The following is a 25,366-nucleotide window of genomic DNA, read 5'->3' as shown; positions in this document are numbered from 1 at the left end:
GAGGTAAAATGTATATAGCATATGAATTTGGGTATTTTAGGTATTGTTTCCTTCAAGGTTAGAAGAGATAAACTAATGAAAAAAAAAAAAAAAAAGTAATTGAAAATACCTTCCCGTTCTTGTAACTTTTGTTTGCAGCCAATAGTAATAAAAACATCTCCGTGTTTCTCTAGCTGACTAACAGGGCTGCTAGCACTTTATTTCTGTTTGTACGTAACTTCACATACTTTATCGGTAGAATGACAACATGTAATACAAATAAATGGATACCTAATCCTCTCTTATGTCTTGTGGGATCCCTGCAATGCCAAAAAAATAAAGATTTAAATAAATAAAATCTTACTTGATAGATTGTCTATCCTGAATGTTTGGTTGTACGCTTAAAGAGCCACTAGAAATCATTAGCATGTTTTTCATTTGAGACTCATTTTAGGCAAGTGTTTTTTAAAATGCGTATCATTAGAACAAATGTTGATGTGACAAGTAGCAGTTGCCTTTAAATATTATTTGTATTAAAAAGAAGATGCTACTCTAAGAAGCTGTGCTAGAAGGAAGTGAAGTTATCGCCTTTTACATAGCAAAATATGAAAGCTATGTTTACTCTGTGTGCACATGATTGTGTAAATAGCAAGAGCAGTCCTGTGCAGGACTGGAGGGCAAGAAGAGATAGCGTGGCCATAGATTTTGCCACCTTGGTTGCTATCGAGCCTAGTTAGGTTTGCTGTCAGGTACCTTTTCACTTTTAAATGGAAAGAAGGGTGACCTTGAAAAAGAGAGTAGCAGAAGTCACTGACAAGAAGGAATGAAGAAAGGAAAAGAATGAAGGAATTGAACCTTCTTTTAGATGGTTTTCTTATTTCCTCTGGGAGGAAATAAGGCCAATCATGTCAATATCAGTCCCCTAGTATTATTGATTGAATAACAGCTGTCTTGTTTCTAAGGTGTCTTTAACTGCTTAGTTTTCAAAAATAGAGAAGAATGACTTTGTCTCGTGAAAGAAAGGAAATGGTTATACTGACCCATGAATTGTATCAGAAGATTTCCAGAAGAAATCCTGTTTTTTACATAACCTTCTCAATAAGACTCATGCTTCTTGTCAGAGATGGCTCATTTTTTTCAATGGGAAAAAGTGAGTTTTTTTCTTCCCATTTATTGTGTCTTTGTCTTTTATATTGTGACTTTGTTCTAATGAACAATTCAGTTGGGTGGATATAGCATTTATTTCAGGAAAATAATACAACTTCATATTGTTACTCAACAGTATATGTACATTTTAAAATCTGTTCCCCCAAAGGAGGCAGAAATAGGTAAGATTTCTCTTGCAACATAGGTTTGCTGTTTGGTGTGGTAAGGTCTTTTTAAAATTAAAATGCAAAACATCTAGAATTATCTATTAAAGTTGCTCAGTTATCTGTTTGCTTAAAGAGATAACTACATGCATGGGGTTCTATTGAGAGTATGGATGAGAACCAAATGCTGGCTGCTGCCTTGTGCTCTGCTTTTGAAAATTTCAGGTCTGTAATCTTTGACAACTAACTTGTGTGCATGTACACACATATATATGGCATTTGACATATTTCTCAACTAAAACTAGTCAGGAAATAATTATTTTCCCCATGTGCAAAATGATAAAGGGTTCTTTGCTGTTTTGAGTAAGTACAAAGTGTTTGTTTCTTAGATCAGTGCGAGAAATTGCTACTCAGGGGGAAAAAAATTGTTTACTCTGTCACGTGTACTTCAGAGCTTATGGGATGGGGGAACAAAGCAAGATTTTCTTTTCCTGGAGGCACAGAGGCGGGATTCAGAGTAGATTTTTTTTTTTTTTTTTTAAAGAATCTACTGAGATAAAGAATGAATTGGGAAAGAGCTAAACAAATCACTCTATAAACCTGCATAACCCCAGTAAGTCCATGGTAGTTTTTCCTCCTCTCTACCTGAATTTAGGTAGTAGGAGAAATGGCAGGTCATGCAGGTTGTATATATGCTGTAATGCTGATGTAATGCATCCTGGTGACATCCGCTATGAATGCTTCTTTAGATCTCTTTCATGCTTTATTAAAGCTCCAAACCACTGTAGTGTTTTAGAGGTGGAAGATAAGAGTTTAGTATTTAAAGAAAAGAAAACAAGCCCCAAAAAACTTTTATGGTCTCTGAGAATAAATTGTTCATAAGGTTACTTTCACAGTGTTGCTTCCATGTCTTACTTTTTGAGTTCAGATAATAAGTAGAGCATATGAGACTCCATGCATGAAGAAGGTGGTCCTTCTTCCTTTAATGGCTTTATGTACAGAGCTTCATAGATTTGAGCCTTCACATAGAAGAGTATGACTTATCTTTTTAGGTTAATTTTCTAGTTAGAATTCTCTAATTTACTGGTCAGTTTTTGGGATTAATTGAAACTTACTGCTGGTGATTAGGAATTTATTGTATACGATGTCTGGGCAATTATATTTACATTTTCTTAAAATCTGTGTGATCTTTGGTATTTAAATCGATCATTTTCAAAAATAGTTCAGAATATTTTAAGAAAATAGCTGACTTACAAACTCATTATTTTAAATCTAGAAAAGGTGATAATAAGTGTAGCTACTAAAATTATTTCTTTCAGATAGTAAGGTAGTTTGCAATTGTACAGTAATTCAGACTTGAAATTGTCTGTTGTTTTTTTACAGCCAGAAAGAGGGAGTCTGAGTTATTTGTCTATTTTCTGCTAAAATTAGGGTGTAGTACAAGGGCCTCAACTGTTCTTTTGATACCCCACCCCCTGTGAACAATGTTACACTTCCAATACATGGCAGAATTTTGTCTGACTCAAGATAAGCTTAATGGCATTATAGTACTCTTCCGTGTCCACTTGTACCAAGTCTTCTAACATTCTCCACTGATACTGTATTTCCTGACCAAATACATACCCTTAAGGTAGGTATAAGTCACCAGTGTTGACACTGAAATACACCTGTGGTGTCCAGAAAAAATGTGGCAGACTTCATTACAAGAAAAGATGCTTTGTTGAACCTCCATTTGCTGCTTCCTTCAGAATTAAGTTGAAAACTTCGGAGCTCAGTTGTAAGCTTGTGATCCTGTTTTAGTATCCTGTTTGTTAACTGTTACCTTTTGCTTACTAGTTCAAACTTACACTTTAGGCTTATTTAAAAAAAAAAAAATCTGAGATTTTAATTTCAGTTCATCTCTCCCATAGCTCTGCAGCAGGTGAGGCATACTTCGCATCTTGTGTGGAAACACAGTGATGTCCTCTGCTGAAAATGGCAAGCAGTTGTAACACTCTGCACAAAAGGGTTTTTTGCTTGATTTGCCAGTGCAGCAGGGTTGCTGTTGTGTGTTGAATTTGGGACCAGAAGGTGTTGAAATGTGTTTGTTTGCTGTTGGTTTAATTTAATTTCTTCTGATGGTGCTGTTTCTCGTATCCAAACAGGTCCTTTCCCTCTCCAGCTTTCTTGTAGGGCCCCTACAAGAAACTTACCTGGCAGGCCGCTGTAAGGTCTCCCCAGAGCCTTCTCTTCTCTAGGCTGAACAACCCCAAATCAGAAGATTTTTTTGTTGCCCTTGATGCCCCTGGCCAGATTTAATTCTATCAGGGCTTTAGTTTTCCTAACCTGGTCCCTGGCTGCTTGGACAGTTTCTCTGTATTTCTCCCAGGCTGCCTGTCTTTGCTCCCACCCTCTGTAGGCTCCTTTTTTTTTTTTTTGGTTTGTGCTTCTCCAGGAGCTCCTTGTTCATCCATGCAGGCCCTCCTAGCCTTTTTGCCTGACTTCCTCTTTGTTGGGATGCCTCGCTCCTGAGCTTTGGAGGAGGTGGTCCTTGAATATTAACCAGCTTTCTTGGACTCCTCTTCCCTCCAGGACTTTATCCCATGGTACTCAACCAAGCAGATCCCTGAAGAGGCCAGAGTCTGCTCTTCTGAAGTTCAGGGTTAGCGATCTTGCCGTGCACCTTCCTCGCTGCCCTAAGGATCTTGAGCTCCACCATTTCACAGTGACTGCAGCCAAGGCTGCCCTTGAGCTTCACGTTCCCCACCAGCCCCTCCTTGCTCGTCCAGCATGGCACCTCTCCTTGTTGGCTCCTCTGTCACTTGGAGAAGGAAGTTACTATCAGTGCGTTGCAGGAACCTCCTGGATTGCCTGTGCCCTGCTTTGTTGTTCCTCCAACAGATGTCGGGGTGGTTTCAAGCTAGTCTCTCCATCTCCCCTAGAAAACAGATGGTGCTGCTTAAAAAGAAGCTTAAATTTGAGAAGACTTTTTTTTCCTTTTGTGGTCCTTTTGATTGAGTTTTGTTTGGAGGTAATAAAGTAGTCTAGAACTTGTTGTTAGCTACAGGCATGCCATATATATATATAAAATACATATATTTAAAAAAAATATATATGTGTGTATATATACTTACATGTGTGGATACACACATATAAATAAATAAAAAAATCTTGATAGCTCAGTTAACACAGATTATTCCCTATATCTCTTGACAGTCATGGAAAAATGATAAATATAGATTAAGCTTGGTTGTTGGAACGGCTTCACTGATCTGCATCATAATTTCATTATCACTGTTACTTCCTTTTGAGTGCAGCAGCCTGTTTGCTTACTGGGATTCAGCTAACTATAATCAAATTTCAGCCCACCCACTATTCTTCACAGTACATGACTGGAAATCAATAGGTTGACTTTCAGCTGGAGAGTGTGTATTTTTTAGTCCCCTAGTGATTCAGACTGCTAATTTCAGTAACTTGTTAGCCTCCTGTGGTCACACTCTTATGTCGGGCTTGAATTCTGCCATTGTGCTTTTAGATGGTGGGACAGATTTTTTCAGAAGATAGATGGGGATGGGAATTTTGATTTTACAAAAATAGGAATTCTTTTTTGCCCAGTTTAGATCTTCTGGAGCTGTGTTTGTTCACTGTGTGTTCTTGAATAGAATCTCTAATGAGTCAGAAGTTACTTTGCCTACTTCCTCAAGCCCTTGGGAGTAAATTTCATCAAACCTTGCTGATTGAAGTGTGTCTGATGTGTTTCCTTGTTTATTTAATTTTTGTGTTAGTATCAGCAGAGAGATTTGTGATTTGATTGAGCCAAAAAATTTGAAATGCCTTTATCTGTAGAAATGTTACTCAGATAAAGCACGTTGGTCAGTACGTTGTGGATAAACCAGCCCTACCCTTATTTCACACAGCTAGTATCATCAGCCCAGGAACTCTCACAAATACAAAATTCATGTTTGTCCTAAAATGTACTGAAGTTAAGTGTAAGCGGGGAAAATACTACAGCATGAGTAGTTCTTAGCGTAATGGGTAGACCTAGGCAAGCTATATTGCCGACTGGGAAGAGTGAGGAAAAGCCAAAGCGAGTGTCGTCGTCTTTTGATGACAAGCAACCGAAGTTACTGAAGTCACTGTTTCTTGAGTTCAAGTTGAATTCTCCTTGAGATTCAGAAGGGTATTAAGACAAAGGCATCCATTTATCCTGAGGTTTGTGAAGAAGTCCTTCATGGGTGAGTAGTTTGCGCAGTTTGTATACTTTACTGTGATTAATATTGGTGCTACCATCTTTAAGCATGAATTAAATGAAATCCAGTACTAATGCTGGGTTAAAACACGTGCACTTTCCATTCTTTCTTACATACAGTAGTAGGTGATTTAAATTAACAATTGTCTTGAGCTAGAGATTCTGTTGACACTTTAAATAGTAAGGAGTGGTTATTTGTTTGAAATTTACGAAGGAGCAAGCAGTAAGATTTATCTCTGTGGTGGATATTGATCCTTTGTTGGTTGGTACCTGGAGGGGAGGCACTGCACTGTGCCTTATGTGGAAAACATGGGGCTGGCGTGGGGTGGGGAATTAACTGACTCCAGTACAAACAACCTTTTGCAAGGGCTGTGTAAGCCATCTAAGAAAGTTTGAGGTTGGATGAATTTTGGTATTCAAGATCCCAACAAATTAATTGTAAGTTAGGTAAGTTGCTGTTTGATGAAAAGATTAGGAGAGTTGACAGTTTGCATCAGGGTTGAGTTATATAGTCACAGGCATCCTGTTGTTGTTAATATTCTTCTGAGGATTTGGGCCCAAGACACCTTAAACCCCAATTTCCCAAATTAATGTCTATTAAATTATTTTCCTAGGAGAAATAGTCTGTGGATGTCAAGTTTCTAGAGAAAGATTTCTTTAGCTTCATAAAGTGAGATCTCACTTTCCTGTTAATCTTTTTTTCCATATTTGTGTGTCAAAAAAGGTATATATCACAGAAGCTGTTACCCTTGGAGTTGCTCAAGCTTTATGCAAAATGTTTGTCTGTTCCTTCCTCTTCCCCCCCCCCCCCCCCCCCCCCCTTTTTTTTTTTTTCTCTAAAATACCTGTTTGCTAAAAGAGCTGGAGGGAGTAATCCGTTATCAAGCAGTTGTGCCTGCTGGTTACACTAGGAGTCCGGACAGACTCTTGATTTTAAAAAAAAACAACACTAAACCAGAAAACAGAAAAATAACAAAACCCAGAAGTAATTTTGTGAGCAGAAGTGACTAATAAAGCTTGGTTTCCTGTTAATTGTGCATAATGGTTGATGGGAGTCCCCATGTTAACGGCTTTGTTGCGATTAGGGCACCTGTAGGGGAAGATGTCTGCCCCTGCCCCCTCCAGTTGGTTCCCAGGGTGTTGCCCTGGGATTAAGCAAGGGGATGCTGTTGTAGGCTGCATGGATTTCGCCATCTCTTCTGCTACCCGCTTCCTTTTGAGGAGCACGCAGAGCTGAGTTGTCAAGTCAGGTGAGGTAGTCAAATTGGTAGAGGTTCTGGATGCAGATGCACACCTGACCGCGGGAGTGTTGCTGCTTTTATCTCCGTGTCACTCTCCTGACAGTAATTCAGGTATATTTACGTGTAAAAGATTTTGTTGGTTGTGATGATGCTTAGTCAAAATTAATAATTTAAAAATAAATCCAGGTCTGTCTGAGAGCAACGTTAAATCTAGAGGATGTAAACCAAATGTTTCTGAATACCACCTCTGTTACAATTCTTTATAGTAAGGACTACATTCTGCCCTTCTGGTTTGTTTGCTTTTTATGGAATAGCTGTAGAAAATGTACATAATGGCTATTGTAAATATCAGCCTTCCGTTTGCTGCTCTTTGTAAAATTTTTAATTTATGTGCCATCACTTTTTTTTCTCTTCCAAATAATAAGTAATCAAAAATACCTTATTGTATGAAAGAGTCCTTTCCATTTAGGCAGCTAGATAAGCAGCCCATTTCCTCTGAATGAATACCGCTACAGTTACTTACAGTAGTTACTGTATCTGGACTGAATTCAGGTTTTCCAGGTGTGTGTTTTTTATTGTACAGATGTTTTTTGAATGCACTTTGAGATAGACAGACAATGTTTAAACATTCAGTTGAATATTATATTTTTATGATAAACAGAGAAAGACTTGGGTGGAAAGAAATGCCAATATACAGTAGAAAGTTGGGAAGGTATAGATAGGTATGAATTGTGGATGAGTTGAATCTGAGCTGTTGGTGGGAAATGCATTTTGAGTTTTTGCATGTGCTGCATGTGAATGCTAAATTTTCCCTTATGTTTGCCATAATACAGGCCTCAGAATATTACATTTAGTTTCAGTAATCAGTTTTATTTGTTAAGTTATAACTAGAGAATTTGAAAATGGGCAACAGATTAACGGTTGGGTTTTTTTATGAGCAATGCTGTGAAGCCAAGTTATACCAATAACTATTAACAAAACTAATAGGAATGTTTTGTGGTGAATTTTGAGTAAATACAGAGTAACCATCTAAAAATAGCTGTTAATACGGGCAGGAGTTGCCACACTTTCCTAAGGATTTGAGATCAGAAAAAAGTGTTCAGAGTGTGGGAGGGGAAACATTGCAGTTCTCGCGTTTTGTTTTGTTTTTTAATAGTTAAGGGGTGCAGTGTGGTATTATGGAAGTAATCTAGATTTGACCTAGGACTTGACCCATTTGTTAAGAATAGTTTAAAAGTAATAAGCTGTGTTTGGCAATTATATGGATGGGTGCATACATGACCCCTATGTTCAAATATAACTAATTCCAAATACACATTTGATACTTCATTGTGACTAATCTTCATTCTTAGCGATAGCATTTTGCTACTGTTTTCATATGGATAAGTGTTAAGAATTTGTAGGGTTTGGATTTCATTTTGAACATCTTTCATCTTGTTGTTAAGCTTGTACTGATTTAGTAAGTTGCTCAAGAACATGAACTGAAGTTGGTGGAGGAAAAAGAGGTGTCATGACAACCAGGGGTTTGAACTGGGGACTCTTGCTGAACAGGGAAAGGTGATGAAATAATTAGCAAAATGGGTTAGTCATATAATGTGGAACATACTTCTTTTTAGTATGGACAATTTATTTGCTTTGCTTGCATTTTACCGTGAACCACTTCACTTGATCTTGTGATCTGTGCAACAAGGAGAAGTGAGCTATGAATTCACCTCCCTTCAAGTAATTTTTTCATAGAACAAACCTTCTATGAACTGATTCCAGAGTGAAAGGTAATGAATTCCTAGCACTCACTTTGCTTACGACTTATATTTTTGAAATGTTTTATTACCTTTAACTGGAAGCCATTTTTATGAGAGTGCAGTTTCCTTTTAAATATTTATGCAATGTATCTAGATTGATACTATTTAGAAATTATAAGCAGTAACTAAGTTTTGCATGTTACCTTGTTCTGAAGTGTGTTTGCTTCATTGAGGTAACTAAAGCAGTATTCTATCTCCTGAAAACTTCTGCATTTGTATATAAATTAATGAATTTATGTTCTATGCTTTTCTGAAAATGTGTCCAACTTTCTTATTATCACATTACTTATCTCAAACTTGTTTGTATGTGCTGTGTCTGGCCATGGCTTTTCCTTTCAAGTTTCTAGTAAACAAAACTTTAGAGATAAAACTTGGGTGAAAGCATTCAAAGAATTTTCAGAACTCAGTGACTATTTTGTGCATTTTGTATTACAACTTGCAAAACAATTCTCCAGTGCGTTGGATGTGTGCAAGATCACCTCTTTTACCCATGTTTGGAGGGAAAAAAAAGCATATAAAATTTTGAAAAAAAATGCCTGGACTTGGCAGATGAAGAACAGTTTGTATTGATAGGAATTCTTGGGTTTGATTAGTTTATAGTTTGAAACTGAGATATTTAATCCTTTGTTTACAGGAAGAATGTTAATTTTACTTGCTGTCTCTTTTTATCTTAAGCTGATAAATAAAGCCATATAATCATCTTGTTACGAAATTGTGTTGTCATAGAAAAATTGCCTTTTATCAGTGTAGCAGTAAGTAAATGCTTTAATCTATGTAGCCTATCGTAACAGGCATAAAGCAGTACAACTCTGTTACTACTGGGAGTAAGATTCAAAAAAGGCGCTTAATTTAGATTCAGCTCTGCAATTACGCCCTGCAATTACATGCATGTGAGAGTTCATGGTTTTGAGTTCTGTGTTGTTTCTGACTCAGCATTGATGGGGTATCGAAATGGTGTGCTCAGTAGCACGAAAGTCAGTTCAGATGTATGGCTTAGTGAATCCCTTCACTTATATTCATGAGCAACTCCAAAGGCTTAATTTGAAACAACATGCCTTTAAAAGATGATTTAAAAACCTTTTTTATAAACATAAGGGGGACTGAAAAACTGAACAGAGAAACTGAATAAAAAATAAGTTGATGTTTCTTTCTGGTTTCATAAACAATTTTGTCCATCAGTGATCTGGGTTCCAGAATTGTTCGTTACTGCATCCTTGGTGATAAAAAGGATGCGTGCATCAAGGCAAAAAGGGCTGTGATGCAAGAGTGTCTTACACATGTGCATGTGCACACACAGGCATACATGGTTTATGTAGGAACTTACTACTTACAGAAGATGCATGCTGTAGGGTAGTTACAGGTGTTGGGAACTATATTTGTTATCTTCAAAATCCGAGATTGTGTTGAAAGCTTGCTTTATATTAATGGGGATCATTGATCTCTTTTGAAATACTAATAGATTTTAGTGATTCATCTGCATTGAAGATTGAATGATTAAAATTGCCATAAGGTGAAATGCGGTCAAAATAAAAATATCATAATCAGCATTATTTTGCAGTGATCACTTAATCAGGAAGAAAGCAAAGATGATTGTAGTTGAGAAATAGAGTGCCGGATCTGGTGCACAGTTAGGTACTTAAGCATTATGATATGTCTTTATTCTCAAGTGGGCCAAATCAAGTTTATTATAGGCAATTTACATTCTAATGGCACCGAACTTTCAAATGATAATTGTTTTAATTACATTAGTTTTAAGGTGACTGTGAAAGAGTGCTGAAGTTCTAGGATCTTTGAAGATCTTTAAAGAGTGCCATTAGTTTAAGAAAAGACTACTCTTAAAGTTGTAATTCCTTAAAATGTAGTGAAACTAAGGAGGGTTCTTGAAACATTGCTTACCAGCACATTTATTAGAATTCCTGTCTTTTTGTGTCAATGCAAAAGAACTATACAATAAGGAACACACTCAGTTGCATTACCCAGCTTGAATACAAGAAGCGAGCAAATGAGTAGTTTACAGTTCTTACAGGAGAAATAATATAGGTTGATGGCAGTAAAATGGTGTGAGGTATGTGTGGAGTGGGTACTTAAGCTGTGGAGGTGGAAAAATTTCTGTGAAGGTGGGAAGGTTGTTTTGTTTTCCTCTTTTGTCACTGGGAACTTGAAATTTGAATTAAAAAGCAGTTGTGGAGAATGCAGTAGTGTAGTTTTCATTGCACTTACGGTGTTTTAACACTCGGAAGCAGCATTTTACTGTGGTGTATTTATGAAGTGCAATACTATCTATTTTCTTATTTTTACTAATTTCACAGTAACCCATATGATATATCAGGCAGTGCAAAACTTACTGCAAGCAGTGTTCAAAAATCACGGTTTATTTATTTGGATCACAAATGCTATTTTAAAAATATATCTAATGACAATGAGTAGTTACTTCTTAAGAGAATTTAAAAATTGACTGGAAAATGTGTATTATTTTAACCTAGGCAAAGTTCCTTCTCCCAATATTAAGTTCTTACTATAGTTTTGAATATTTCCATTTGACATACGTTATAGCAGAGTAATTCTTGCTTTTATGAATTTTGAGTGTTATTTTAATGTTTGCATTTCAGTTTAATGCCAGGTATAGATCATGAATGCAGGACTTCATGTTACATCTTTAGTTGTGAATGTTGTCCATAGAGGCAGAATTAGGACTGTAATTGTGTGCATTTGTACAGTATTCGCTACCCAGATTTCTCCAGTCCTGAGTCTTTTGAGATCTGTCGCAATGCAAATATAAACAGTGCCAATGAAACCTGCTCTATATGAAGTGCTTATGGAGCAGGCTTATGCCATGCTTTTAAAGAGGAAAGAAGGTATATTGTTAGATGGTGTGTCAGTTCATACGGTGGGTGCTTGCCTGCGACATCCTGAAGAATTTGCCTGCTGTTAGAGCTCAGCTGCATTACTAGCTTTCTGCTCCGAGGCCCTCGCAGCTTGTTGGGAAGCATCTGTAATGATGTGCAGTGAATATGGGAGTAAAGCACCATGATGGAAGAGTGAGGCAGGACTCAAATGATTCATGTGTTGCATGAGACTTGACAAGTGTGCATTTTGACAAGTCCTAAGTGTAAGTATATGCTAAGAATACATGGCTACACAAACAAGTCATTTTGAGAGGAGGGTTTGTGGAGTATCTGCTCAGCCCCCTTCTCACAAGGGTCAGAGCATATCCTTTAACTAATGAAAAGGGCTTTCAGTTTTAAAGGGCTTTCAGTTTTACAGAGCTTTTACAGCTTTTATTCCTCAAAAATGAAAATGAATAATGTTAGTTGCACACTTAAGATGGAACGAAGCTCTCTGTATCAGCCAAAGAAAATGAAGCACCTGATCTCACTGTATTTGCTTTATATAGATGACTGTAAAAACAGTCTTTCCTTTTAATTAAAATTCTGAAGTAAAAGGCAGGCAGGCAGATGTTGTGTAGCTGAAGTCGTTTGTCAGTCACAATTTAATGAAAAGTAAAGGCACTCAAGACTGCTGGTGATAAAAGGAGAACAGAAACGAATCAGGGAATTTGAGAAAGGGTGATGGCAGGGCATCATCACCGGAACTGGGACTTTGGAAGAGGGACTGTAGCTGGGTAGACCAGAGTTTGAAATAAGAAAGAAATGAGAGAGCTAGCAGAACTTTGCTCGTAGGGTAGCTTCTGTGACTGGCAGGGCAACTGGATGGGGGCCTGGAGGTAAAGAGAGATATTAGCAGACCAATACAAGAAGCAAGCAAGGTACAGATGTGAAGAAAACTGAGGTGACCGTGGGCAGAAAGCATCAGGTGTGGTGGCAAAGATGTGTAGGGACAGGACAGAGTGATATTGGATGACAGGTCTTGTGGGAGAGGTGGGGACTGAATAGTTGAGAAGGAAAGTGTTGGGATGAGGCGTCACAGCAGGGAAGAGGTGAAAATGGATCATGTTTGTGAGAGGCAGGAGAAGGGAGTGTAAGGCGGGCTGCATTATTACACAGATGTTTGAGTATCCCTTAAAAATACTTCTTTCTCCACCTTTGGAAATGGAACAGGAGACTCCTAAAGTGCTGTGAAATACTTGGGAATATGAGCAGAGAGGTCTTCATTAGTGCTGGTGCATGCAGAGTGTGACAGCCTGCAGCACTTGGTCTTTTAGTCGGTGAGGATCGTGTACTGGATGCCTGTGTTCTGTGGACAAAAGTTGCTAGTTTTCCTCTGGTAAAACACTTCTATGTTGTTATAGTATGCAGCAAAATTTTGAGAGAGAATTAATTTCTATTTTTTAAGTGAGAGTTTTCCTTTAATATTCCTTCAGTAAATCAGAATTTATTTGAATTACAAATAAAATGTATGTCTTGAACAATACTTTAGGGATACAAAACCATAAATGCACAACAAAGGAAATGACAAAATTAATGATGCCTCCACAGCTACCTTGACAGAGTGTGTATTACAGGCTTCTAGTGTGGTCACAAAATACCTGTTCTTTAGAGTGGAGCACTGTTACTTGACATGCAATTATTTCTACAGCCCCACACCCCCCTTTTTTGTTCTCTTCTTCTTGAAAATTACTGTGTGCTTGTACGCTCTTTGTTTATTGTGTAATATTTGATTTTTTTTCCCCCCTGATATTCATCAATATATAATATTTCTCAATCAGTAAGGTAGTATTTTTCAAAAGCCTAGTCAGATCAGACTATGTTATCTCTTCTACGTAATAAAAAGTACTGCATTGAGGGGCTAAGACTTTTACTTAAAGTATTCATTTTTAATTCCTGTTTTTATTTTCCTTTTTGAGAACATTTAGTAATTCTAACTACAGGTCTGATTGACTTTATTTACAGCTTAAACGTCCAGCATTTTTTGACAGTCAGATACCAACATATTGAGTTAAGTGTCAAATACTGAGGAATGCAAAGTTTAAGCTTGACTGTCAGAAGTGTGATTTTAATTGACTTATCTCCAGCTCCGTGACAGCATGAGGGATGGAGTCTAAGCAGTGTTCCACTGTATAAGCTTAAGACCACCTTTTTCCTCCTTTTTTTAGCCATTCAGGCTTTTTAAATGTCACACAACTTTTTCTGTCTGCTCTTGATTTGCTCCCAGATCATTTCCCCACTCTTTACTAGGTGGAACAGGAGTCCTATAGTAAAGATTTTACTGACTGTGCTACAAGAATTGCATCAGAATTCTAATGCACAGCAGGATGAATTAAAATTCAATGTTTCACTTTGCTCTAGTATAATAATATTTAAACATAGGGTGGTTTACTGAAATTCTTGTGACGAGAAAGAATGGTAATATAAAAAAAAAATGGTCGTATCTTGATGTGGTATGGAAGTGTTGCCCAGATTTGCAGTGGGTGTTTCATGAATGCAGGGATTATTTTTCATCCAAGTCTGGAGAGGAAAAAACCAGAACTACTCTCGTATGTTTGGGAAAGATATTTTATTTCTCTTTCTGATTCTAAAGTTCCTGTTGAAGGATCTTTTGTGGTAGCTGTAGCCAAAGATATCTGGATGGTCTCCACTTGACCTAGATGAGAACAGATTTCTAACCTTCCCCCCCTCCCCCCAGGTGAATAGGATCCAGAATATTGTGTCTGTCTATACCGTAGTACAGGAATTTGTGGACATGCTTCTCATTCTTGGAAAATGCCAGATTCTTAACTTGCACTTAAGAGATGTTGGCACTTAAATGTTCACCAGCAAAAACATATTAAAAATGTTCTGATGGAGCGAAAACTGAATCTTAAGTGTTAGAACTAAGAATGGTATTTGTGGCTTATATTTTTTACACTGCCTTAACTAATGTTCTGTGGTTCAGCTTACTATTGCTGTCTCTCTACAGTGTTTTGCCCCTGGTTTCCTCCAGGGAGTTGGCAAAAACTGCAACAAAGCTTTCTTGTGCTGTTTTGCCAACCTTAGGTGGGTGGAGAGGAGAGATTTCTTTTCAGTCTACTCTCAATTATATTAGGCTTTAAGCAGCTCTGCCTTGCTGATTGTCAGTTATTTCTCTGTTGTTTTGAGAAATGCTGTTTATTTTGGGAGGAGTATTTTCTTACACCTCCTTTCTGGAGTTTTTTGAAACCTCCAGCTATGGTCTGTCTTCAGTCAAAAATGATATTTATACATTTCATGATCACAGCTGATAGAAGCCAGTGGAAAATAAAAACTTCGGGTTTGGACTGAGCCAGTAAAATAAAAACACTTGTTAAATTCCTTCCAGGAATTTAGCAGAAATTTCAAAACTGCAGAAGGCTTCTAAAAACATATTTTATTCTGCTTTGTTCTTTTTTTCTTTTTGTAATTTTTTTTTCTGTTTCAAGGACAGCATTAGGAAGAATCAGAGAGCCTTCTGATATCCAGTGAAGTTGACAGTCTGTTAGGTTATGCGTTGGGTTCTTTTCTCCTTTGCGTGGGAAAGCTCTGTATGTATTTTTGTAATTAAGTTTTAACTAGCAAAGGAAAGGGGGCTTTGTCTTGAATCGGCAAGCAGCTAGTTTCCCATGGTGGCTGTTTTCTTTTCCATTATATTTCCTTCATAGTGAACTTTCATCATTACTGTTGGCAATTCTGGTGGATACAGCTTTTAATTTCTGTATCTTTGGCTTGACATGGTATTTTACATTGACCGATGCAGTGGGCAGAAGACTGGGTTTGCTGTGTGATACCTGGATCACTAAGGAAGTATGTTTTGTAGTTCTGTTGGGAAGCAAGACGTGGGTGTCTTACTGAGAGCTGCCAGTGGAGGATAGAGTGTTCCATCTGAGCAGGGTTAGCTAGCCTGTTTATCCAAAAAGCAACTGGGGCATCAGTGAGGCACCAAGAGGAATTCCTAAACACTGTCCTGTTCTGGTGGGGTTTTGGTTGAGTTTTTTTTCCCCCCAATTTAAATCAGTTGCGGGGACCCATTTTCAACTGCTGCTCTTCTCCAGTTCTACAGCCCTTCCTTTAAACAGTCAACATGATTTTCATCTCACTTAGGTTTAATTTCAACCCATGGTTACAGCAGCTCTGGTTTGCGGCAGTGCTTTGCAGGGGAGGGAGAGGGGCATTAGCAGGTGAGGGAGGAGGAAGGCGCTCACCACTAGCTCCCCTCCCCCAGCCAGCAGGTTAATGCTGAAAAAATCTGAATTTCAGGGTTAGCCCTGCCCAAACTCTGCAGACAGAAACCAGGAGCTGAAGGGGGAGAGAGCAAGGGAAGAGCATGAGACTAACCCTGCAAATAAAGCAGATACTGGTTTGACTTTGTTTGGTATCACATGTATAATCCCAGTACTGAACTGTACTGGTTTATCAACCATGTTGCTGTACTCCCTGTGTCAGGTCTTCAGGAAATGGACTTTTATCTTCAAGAGTTTAAAAATTAAACCCCGTGGTATTAAGTGTGCTGTAAGTAATGCTAGTAACTGCTCCCCCGTGGTAAATATGATAAATAGGCTGTTGAAGCTCAATGTCAGTACTGCAGAACCCATTGTTTTGCCTCTCGTCTGCTTGACAGTTGTTGTAATAAAGTCCTCCCTTTTCAGGGCCGGGGGGTAGAGCGTATGCTCCTCTGTGCCTGGCTTGGCAGCTGGAGTCCTGCTGACTGTTTATTCGATGTGCTTAACATGTTACTTTGGGTGAAGTTCTAGTTAATTTCAAACACTTGTTCAATTCTTTTACTGATGTTTATTGTTTGAATGAATTATAAGCATAAGTGGAGTGAGTGGCTGGAACATAAAATGTGGGGAAAGGCCCACAGAATTTAATAACTTGAATAGCCATGACAGGTTCGCTTTGTTTGAAAAAAACAGCTTAGCTTACTAGTTCAGTACGCTGGTTACCCCGAGGGTGAATTTGGAGATTGTTTTTGTTTTTTTTTTTTTCTTGCCACGTGTAATTGATGAAGTGCAGAGAGTCTTGCCAAGAGTGGGGTGGTGCAGTTTTCCCAGGCAGGCTGGATCTGAATTATTGACCAGGTGGGGTGGTGGTGGCCAGGGATTTTGTAGAATGGTTTTTATAGGTAACGTATCTATCTATCTCCTCCACAGTGATGGATAGCAATGTAGAGTATTTCTCGGAGTAGCCTCCTCCACAGAGTCTGTGACTTGTCAGCTTGTGACCATAGAAAACTTGCTGGCAAATTTGAAAGTTCTGTGTAATGAACTTTGGTTCCTGCTGAATTGAAAAAAATCCAGGAGCATCTGGGGGACATGCTGCCCACACTTAGCCTGTGGTTTGGAGGAGGAAGAATTCTATTTGGCGCAGCAAACCGTTGGTCCCTAATCTGTATCACACATGGCTAGCAACCTTGAAAAGAAGGGATGTCTGTTCAGAAACATTGGCTATCCCTCTGTATATTTCTGTAGGTTGAATGAGGTACCAAGGGAAATGCCCATACTGCCTTTTGCTCTCAAAAAGCTGCAGTGTGTCACTCTGATATCAATGATCAAGGAAACTGCAGCCCCTTCTGACAGAGGGTGGTGGTGTTTTATGTTCACTGTATGATGAATCTGTTTAGGGGGATGGGGATGTAAACAGGGCAGGGCTGCAGACCGGTATGTTTTAACAAAGCTGCATCGCAGGGTCCCCTTTGAGCACATTGCATTTTGAAAACAGTTCCCTGACCTTACAGTTTGCTGTCTTCATAACAGCTCATATGACATTGCCAAACTAGTTGCAAAAAGTCTGCCTGTTAACCTCATAGTCTGGAAAGCTGGATGTATGAAACGGCTGTCTGAAGATATGCCTTCCAAGACCCTTGGCCAGGCCAAGTTTTCTGTAGTTAAGATTGTTGTTGCCACAAGAACAGCAGATGTTTGCGCAGCAGACAAACAACATTGATGATAAAACAAATTGACCTTTTTTGGAACAAGCTATTTGGAGCACATTCCTAGGGAAATTCTTTTTTTTTTTCTTTTTTTTTTTTTTTTTCTTCTCTTTGTTTTTTCCTTCTCCCCCCCCTCCTTCTTTCCTTTTCTTGGACTGTATCTTTCTTCATAAAACTGCTTGGCTATACATTGACATGTCTGTTGCTAGAGGTGATTAAAAAAAAAAATACAGAGAAGGGTTTAAAAACTTTTCCACTAACACTGGTGCTGCAGATCATTAAATCTAATCCAAACCTATTTTTGTCGGCCGTATTTTACTGAAGTAGTTATAATGATGTTTATTTTTCCAGTGTCCCTATGGGAACCCTGGAAGATTTAAAAATGTAATAATTAAAGAATGACAGGCCTTCCCTTACAATATAAAGTGAGGAAGAGTTTTGTGGTTTAAGCAGCTATGCTGCTGCTTGTTAACAAGATATTTTGCCTTGTATTCTAGCCAGGCCTATAATGGTCAAAAAATGTTGAAGTTGAGAACTACACGTTTGTTTTTAATCAGTTGTTTTTCAAGTTAAAAGTCTTTAATGGCTTGTTTTAATTTGTTTAGTAGTATTAATATTTGTATTAAATCATTTGGTACAGTACAGCTGAGGCTGTGTCACTACTTTTTGTTGTCACTTACTTTTTCTATTCCAAGACCTTTCTTTTAAGGTATAAAAGACAAATTGAAAGTTTGGGGAATCTCTGTGAACTTGAGTAATACTTTAAAAAGTATTTCAGATGTACTATTAAACCTGTTTTAGTTGTATAGTTAAGTATTTTGAATAATATTATTATAAACTTGAGGTAAAAATATCACTAAATTGAAAATCTTAGTGTTGTGTGCACCTTTACTATTTGCATCTAAACCGTAGGTTTTTTAATCATAAGCTGATGTTCCTGTATTTATAATAAATGTAACTCCTGGTAGAGAATTGTTTCCTGGTATCAGGAATTTTTGGAACCTCTGGGATTGGTAAAGGTTTTCATCCATTGAACTAATTACATTAGTGGAGGTGTGTTGTATTGCTTTATGGGAGAAACATAAGAGGCTGCATTTCTGCATTGTTTTTCACATGTGATTTACAATGCTAGTCTAAGGACTAGGATAAAGAAGTTTTTTGTGGGTCTTTTTAGGTATTAAAACTACAGGTAGCTCGCGTCTTGACTTAGTTTTATAAACTGCCTTGCTAAGTAGTAGGCAGTAGGCTTTTGGACAAGGATTTTGTAGTGCCTTGAAGGGGTGTGTGTTAATATCAAAATTCTAAATTGAATGGCAGGTTATCTCTGTCAGTATTAGGGTTTGGGTTTTTTAAGCAGGATTAGTTCATAACATTAGAAGGACAAAATACTGAATTCCAGGAGAGGCCAAATTTGGTTTCTTACATGTGTCTAGATATAATTTGGATGTTATGTAGGGTCATTTGCTTTTGGAGCTTTTGAAAACCAATTCCCATTTCTGTTTAAAACATTGTTCTGATCAAATCGTTCTGCAGTATGATACTTGGTAGAATTCTTCAAGTAAAGCTGTGCTAATTCCGTCACCCTCTGTATAGATAGAAGTGGACATAGATGGGTCCATGTACCATGAAAGCATAATCTAAACATTTTTGTGGTCCATGTGAAATGGCTACCTTATGGTGGGCTTTTTTGTTTCCTTCTTGATCCAAGTATATGATGGTCAGTGCCTTGTCTGTTACAAAAATACCGTCTCTGTTCTATCCATATGAAACTGTGGGTAAAGTATCTGAATTTGCTTGTTCAAAGATCATTGAGAAAGACTGCCTTTGAGCCAGAATCTGAAATTAACGTTTTCTGAGACTCATTCCATTCCTGTGTACACTGGCTTATACAGTGTTCTTTTATGTGCAACTTTTATGAACTGTATTTACTGGAGCTTCTGTTTTAGTAGTAGATTTCATAGTGTAAAGTATTAAGCATGATTTTAAAACAATTATTTTAAAACCAACTCATTTTCCTGCCTAGTTATTTTAGTAGTTGCATTTTTTGTCTTCTTTAGCAAAGGTTGTGTTATGTGGGTTTTGAGGTAGAGTTATCAGTAACTTGGCTGTTTTGCCTGCATGCAGAGAGCATGCATTAGTGAACCAGGACGGGTTTAGTTGTAGTGCTCAACGGGGCTGAGAAAGGGGAGCAGTCCTCCTGATACTGTTTCATTGCAAAGAACGCTGGGGTTACCTGACTGGAATACAATACCCCATTTTGCGTACTGCTTGCAAAGATCTTGTAACAAGAGGGGAGAAAGAAGGTGGAAATGAAGCTTAACTTTATATACTTGGGTTTTTTCCATTGAATGTATTAGTAGTGTCTTGCGTACAACTCTTCTTGCTTCCAGAAGCCAAGAATTTATTACTACATCTTGAAGAACTGGTCTCCAAAAATATTGCATGTCTAGGTCAATATTACTCTTCCAGTTATCATTCATCAGCATTTTTTTTTTAATTGAATAAAATATGCTTTTCCTGTTTGGCAGATAAACTAATTTTGTCCGAAGTGAATTCCTCATTCTATTATATTTTGCTTTTGCAATCAAAGTTAACATACAGCACAGAGGCAATGAATGTCTGTGAACTCACAAGACTGTAGAAAAAAAATATTTTCTTTCTTTAATTTTTTTTTAAAAAAAGCTAAAGCAAACTTCATAAGCTTTTTCTCGCTTAGTTCTTACTGGTCAATATTTCTCACTTTAAACTTCATTATGTTACATTAGGGAATATAGGTGTGTAAGCCAAATATCTGTTGTTTTCAGGGCTCTAATTACATCTATTTTATGTTACTGTTACCTTGTTTGGTGGTTTGTTTTTTTTTGTTGTTTTGGTGTGGGGTTTTTTTCCCTAAATGATGGATATTTTCTTTTGTTTCAGCCAAACCTTTTACATCTAAAGTGAAACAGATGCGACTGCATAAAGAAGATTTTGAAATCCTGAAGGTGATTGGTCGAGGAGCCTTTGGGGAGGTATGTGTGTGAAGGAGGTATTGAATAATGCTTTTGCAAATCTGCAGCACTGAGGAGAGACAGTTAATAGCAATTTACTGATGTACAGGTTTTTGCATTGTTTAGCCATAATGGATATTGTAGGCCCACCTAATGTTTGATGCAAGTACTTTTTGATTTATACATTCTTTGACAGTTCTTTTTAAGTCTCTTAAATTTGGAGAGAAGGCAAGTTCACATGGATTAAAAGGCCATGTTTCAACTGTCTGATTATAAATCATTTGCTTGTTTCTAATTCTTTCCAGTCAGCAGGCAGAGGCCAGTGAGTTACTGATGGTACAAAGATCTAGCCATTTCTAATCATCTTAATAACTAAATGGTCTGAAAGCAGTTTTCAGCAACTTAAATAGCCAAATATTGATATTGACATTCTAAGAACACAGAGAAATCTCTACTCATGTCATTTAGTTTCCTATTTTTAATGACTGAATATTTTTTCCTCTATTTCTTTTAAAGAGTTTAGCAAATGTTTGTTTCTTTTTCAGTTGTCATTGACTGCTATCAAACTATACAATTTTTTGTTGCTTCTGATTAAGCTGTCAAACAAGGCTGTTAATCACTAGGTTTTACAGTAGGTATGTCAGATTATATAGTTTGAGGAACCTGAATAGATGTTAGCTTTCTGCCTGTCCTTGATTATATTAGGTGCACAGGCTTTGTTCCTTATACAGGAGACTACGTATGCAGAAAGAGCAAGGTAATGTATGACAGTGCCTTGAATTTTTGATAGCCAAATATACTGCAGATGGGAGGAGTATGCAAAGCTTCTGCATAAGGTGCTCCATACAGTTTGAAAAAATGTGTGAACTGAAACCCAAAGTGTAAGAAAAATTTTCTCAGCAATGTCTTAACAGGTTTTGGAACTGGAAATATTTTCTTTTGGTTTTTTGAGTTCTCTTTGGTATGAGAGCATCTCTGGAGGCTCTATGGCATGTGGCAGGTAAGAGTTGGTTTCAGGTTCACTTACATGTTTGCATCATGTGAGAATTAGTCTACTAGTCTGTAGTTACGGAAGAAAAGAATTCTATAGGTAGTATGTAAAGAACAGAAATTTTTACTGTAGGGTGTGTCACTGCATACTCTGATGATGCAGACATGCAAATATCATTGGGCAACTGTAAAAATAGCAATAAAAGAGTAGTATTTATTTAGCTACTTTCAGTTGGTTTTGCTCCATCTGGAGTAACGCTTATCTGTAAAGGAGACTGGAGGCTGAAGTTAGTCATGGATAATTTATCTTTAGTCTAAACCTCTGCAACAAAGAGAATGTTGCATGCTCCATTTTGATGTAAACGCTTTTGCTTAAAACATCAGCTTTTCTCAGTGCTGCCATAGTAGTTGCAGCTCAGTTCATGTACAGATTGTATAAGATGTAAGCAAAATCACTGACGTAGGTGCTTTCTTGTCAGAAGAATCGTATGTGAAACCTGTCTTACATTGTTTTTAAGAGAAGCCGGTTTTGTCTGCTACATCAGCATCAAACTCCACAGCAGCTAAACCACAAAGAAACTGTATTTCTTTCTCAGGAAGCTTTTTTGTGGTGAATCATCCCATGAATAGTGAGAGTGTAACTTTCCCCATCCTTTTCTGGGGACAGTCTAATTGATTCGTTCTCTTTTAGGAACAGTGTTTCTTTCTTATTCCTTATCTGAGAAAGATAGCGTGACTCTACTGAATTGGCAAAAATCTTGACTTAAAAGAGGAAGACTGAAATTCTCTCAGTGAAGGTTTTGTACTAAACATTTGCAGGGATATATGTTAAATTTTCTTACTAGCTTAAAGAAGACAAGCTTCAAGTCCTACACAGACATATGTCTAAGAAAACAAGTTCTGTATGAAATTACTAATTTTCCTTTAAAATAACCAGTAAATATCCAAGCAAAGAGGGAAACGGTCCCTGAGAAAAGGACCACCAAATTTTACTGCTACTTAAGCCACCAAAAAATATATTAATATTAAATTGCCAAATACTTGTATGATTCAGTAGACTACAGTAGTTTACTGAGACAGATTAAGAAATCTGAAAGAATGTATTTTCTTTCCAGCAAACTATTATTGAGACCAAGGTTGCTTTAGGTTACTGGGAGGAGTAATTTTTGTCTCCTGAATCAACATAATTCTGAAATTCTGTAGACTACAAAGTAAGTGCAAGTTTTTTTTGGCACAGTCTTGGACTTGTTCTTATTTTGATTTTACGCTACTCAGTTTCTTCAATTTGCATAGTCAAGAAATATTTCCCTTTTTGTTTTTACAAGTTTGATGTAGTCAAGAAGTAGTTTAAACTATTTATTGCTTGCAACTGTAAGAGTTCATTGTTCCTAGTTTTCTTTTTCCCTTTACCCTGCTTACTGTCAGTCTGGTAATGCTTGCTTTTTGTCAAATTAATGACATGCACCCTTCCCACCACATGCATACATTTACTTATTTAAATTTTTATGTTAGAGAATGCTGTCTTTAGAAAACACAGATGTTTTGCTTGGAGGAGGAGGAGGATGATGATTATCCTGGTAAAATGAATAATGTGGGCATCAAGTGTTTCGTTGTGCTGGCTTTGGGCAGCATGGTTTGAAAACCTTAAGAAAAAACTCTATAAACAAGGAGACTTTAAACTTGGGATTTGAAGGATGCTGCTAGGAAAGGTGAAGCAACTGGCCAACAGCTCCTAGCAGTGTCTTTCAGCAGTATGCAAGTGTGGCTTATTGAAGGTTCTAGCTGATACTAAAATATTCAGATTATTCTATTACTGCTTTAAAAATAAACAAACAAACAAAATCCCAAAAAACTTCAGTGCTTCCTTATGCAAGCAAATATTATGTCATTATGTTGTTGATATTTTGAAGACTATGAATTTTGTAGCTCTGAGCACTAGTTGGTTACTCCTAAATTTTGACATCCAGTTAAGAACAGTAAGATTGCCTCTTCCTCTTTCTGGAGGGCTGTGTACTCTTGACAAACAAGAAAACCAGTGCTGAGGCTTTTTTCGTTGTCGTCTTTTTTTTTTTTTTTCTGTCTTTTTTTTTCCCTCCCCATTTCAATTTTAATAGCTTCTGTGTCAGCTTTTTTTTTCTGTATAAGACTGTTGCTTTTTAAGCAAAGGAAATGTGCAGACATGTACCGTAGAGACAAGTAGCTGAGTTTGGGGCAGAAGGTGTCTGACAGCGTGCCAGACTGTACTGCTGTTTGTGGGAAATATGGAAAACTGTTGAAAGAATGGGGAAAAAAACCTATCTGACTAAACCAAGATGTTTACATCAGCACATACCAATCATTTTTTGTTGGGCTGCTCACAGGAAAATATAAATTTAAAAAACCTCCAGCCTTTAAAAGCCCAATTTTAAGAAATTCCAGTAGCAAGACACTTCAGGATTGCTAGACAGTAATGATTACCCTTTCTTCTGTCTTGACAGCTTCACTTGGGGAAGGGAGAAGATCAAAACGGTACTCCGTGTATATGGGTTTTGTGTATGTTGTATATACTTTTGTGTGTGTGTAAACACTGCCTGGGTCTGTAATGATGTTTCAGAATTTGTTTTTACAATTAGAAACTGCATCAGGCTGCTTATTGCTGAAACGTTAGGTGGGGTTTTTTTGCAGTCCCAAAATAAGCATTTTAGGTTTTACTTTCATAAAGCACTGAGACACCCCCAAAAAGGTGCTATAATTGCAGATAAATGTCTATGATCTTTTTGTACAGGTATGTGTGGTGGTTATTGTTACGGAATAACATTAATGGCTTTCATAGCTTTGTTCTTTATAAATGCTTTTTCAATACTATTACATGTTCACAGAAGGTACCAAACCCTTGTTCTTGTCACTGAAAGCCTATGCTCCAGCTGTTGACCAAAGGCAGTGCTGTAGCTCTTTTGTTTCTGTCCAAGTGAATGCTGTATAGGAGACTATGAATTTAGGCAGCTGTGCAATTAGCATAAGTCTTTCAATAACCAAGTCTTCTGCAGAATAACACAGCCTTTTACTGAGCATGCTACAGGCAAGAAAGGAAATCCTGAAGTTGGACTTGAAATACGTGTGTTATCTTACACCCCTGGATGCCTATACTGCAACAGTTAATGGTGGAGAAAAACTTAATTTCTAGGCTGGGCAGCAGCAGCAGTTTAGGCAGCTCTAGGACCAAGCATCCTTTTCATTTTTCCCTACAACAGTTGCAAACCCCTTCAAAGTCTTTAGGACAAAATTACATTATAGCCTCGTACCACAGATTGTGTGGTGCAGAGGGGTCCCTCTCATCCAAGATGTGATACAGTTCAAATGCTGACTAGTTTCAATGTTAAGGCTTTCTTCTCCTGCCATTTCTTCTTAGAAATCGATACAGATACGACTTATCAAAGTTTCAAGCTAGTTTTAGCTAGTAAAGTAAAAGGAGACTCAAGATTGAAATTCATATTGTGGATTATATGTCACTGCGGATGATTCATCTTTCCTTCCTAAAAAAAAAAGAAAGTGATGCTTGGTCTTGGGGTGCCATGCATACGAGTGTAGACATTCTTTATCAATGAAAATAGATTATAGTCTAAAGTAACAATCTGGTTTTGTGTTCTGAATCTGAAACTGCCTTGAAGAATCCCGTCTGAACTGGAACCTCAATTTTTATGCATGAAGTAATCTTTAAAAATTTTGGTTCATAAACTCATTTAAATAAGTAAATGTAGTACCTTTCTGTCTTCTCTCTTTTTTTCTTAATCTCCCCTCCACTCCCACCCCCCTGCAACTCCAGAAGGCAGCAGTGTAAAGAGCAGGGCTGATAATGCATTGCTGCACATATGGGGAGTGACAGCTGCTTTGTCTCTGAGTCTGTAGCTAAGCAAGAGGTACACTTTTAGATGTGCTTTAGTTTAGACATCTGAGTATTGTAGCCCTTCAACCTGTGCTTCTGCCACATTCATGAAGCTGTTGCAGCTGATGACCTGTTTGAAGGTGC

The 25,366-nt window shown here is 37.5% G+C and overlaps 1 protein-coding gene across 8 annotated transcripts in view; it reads left to right on the top strand.

The window, feature by feature from the left end:
* CDC42BPA (CDC42 binding protein kinase alpha) overlaps positions 1-25,366 on the top strand; it is a 188,571-nt gene that overhangs the window by 40,884 nt on the left and 122,321 nt on the right. For all 8 annotated transcript variants that reach the window (XM_040612198.1, XM_040612197.1, XM_040612196.1 and 5 more), the window contains exon 3: positions 20,300-20,391. In XM_040612198.1, coding sequence (XP_040468132.1) covers positions 20,300-20,391 — 92 coding nt within the window. The remainder of the gene's footprint in view (positions 1-20,299; positions 20,392-25,366) is intronic.

The sequence above is a fragment of the Falco naumanni genome, chromosome 12, assembly GCF_017639655.2.
Source record: "Falco naumanni isolate bFalNau1 chromosome 12, bFalNau1.pat, whole genome shotgun sequence".
Lineage (NCBI taxonomy): Eukaryota > Metazoa > Chordata > Aves > Falconiformes > Falconidae > Falco > Falco naumanni.
The sequence above is the reverse complement of the archived record's forward strand: the minus strand, read 5'-3'. Positions and strand labels throughout refer to the sequence as shown.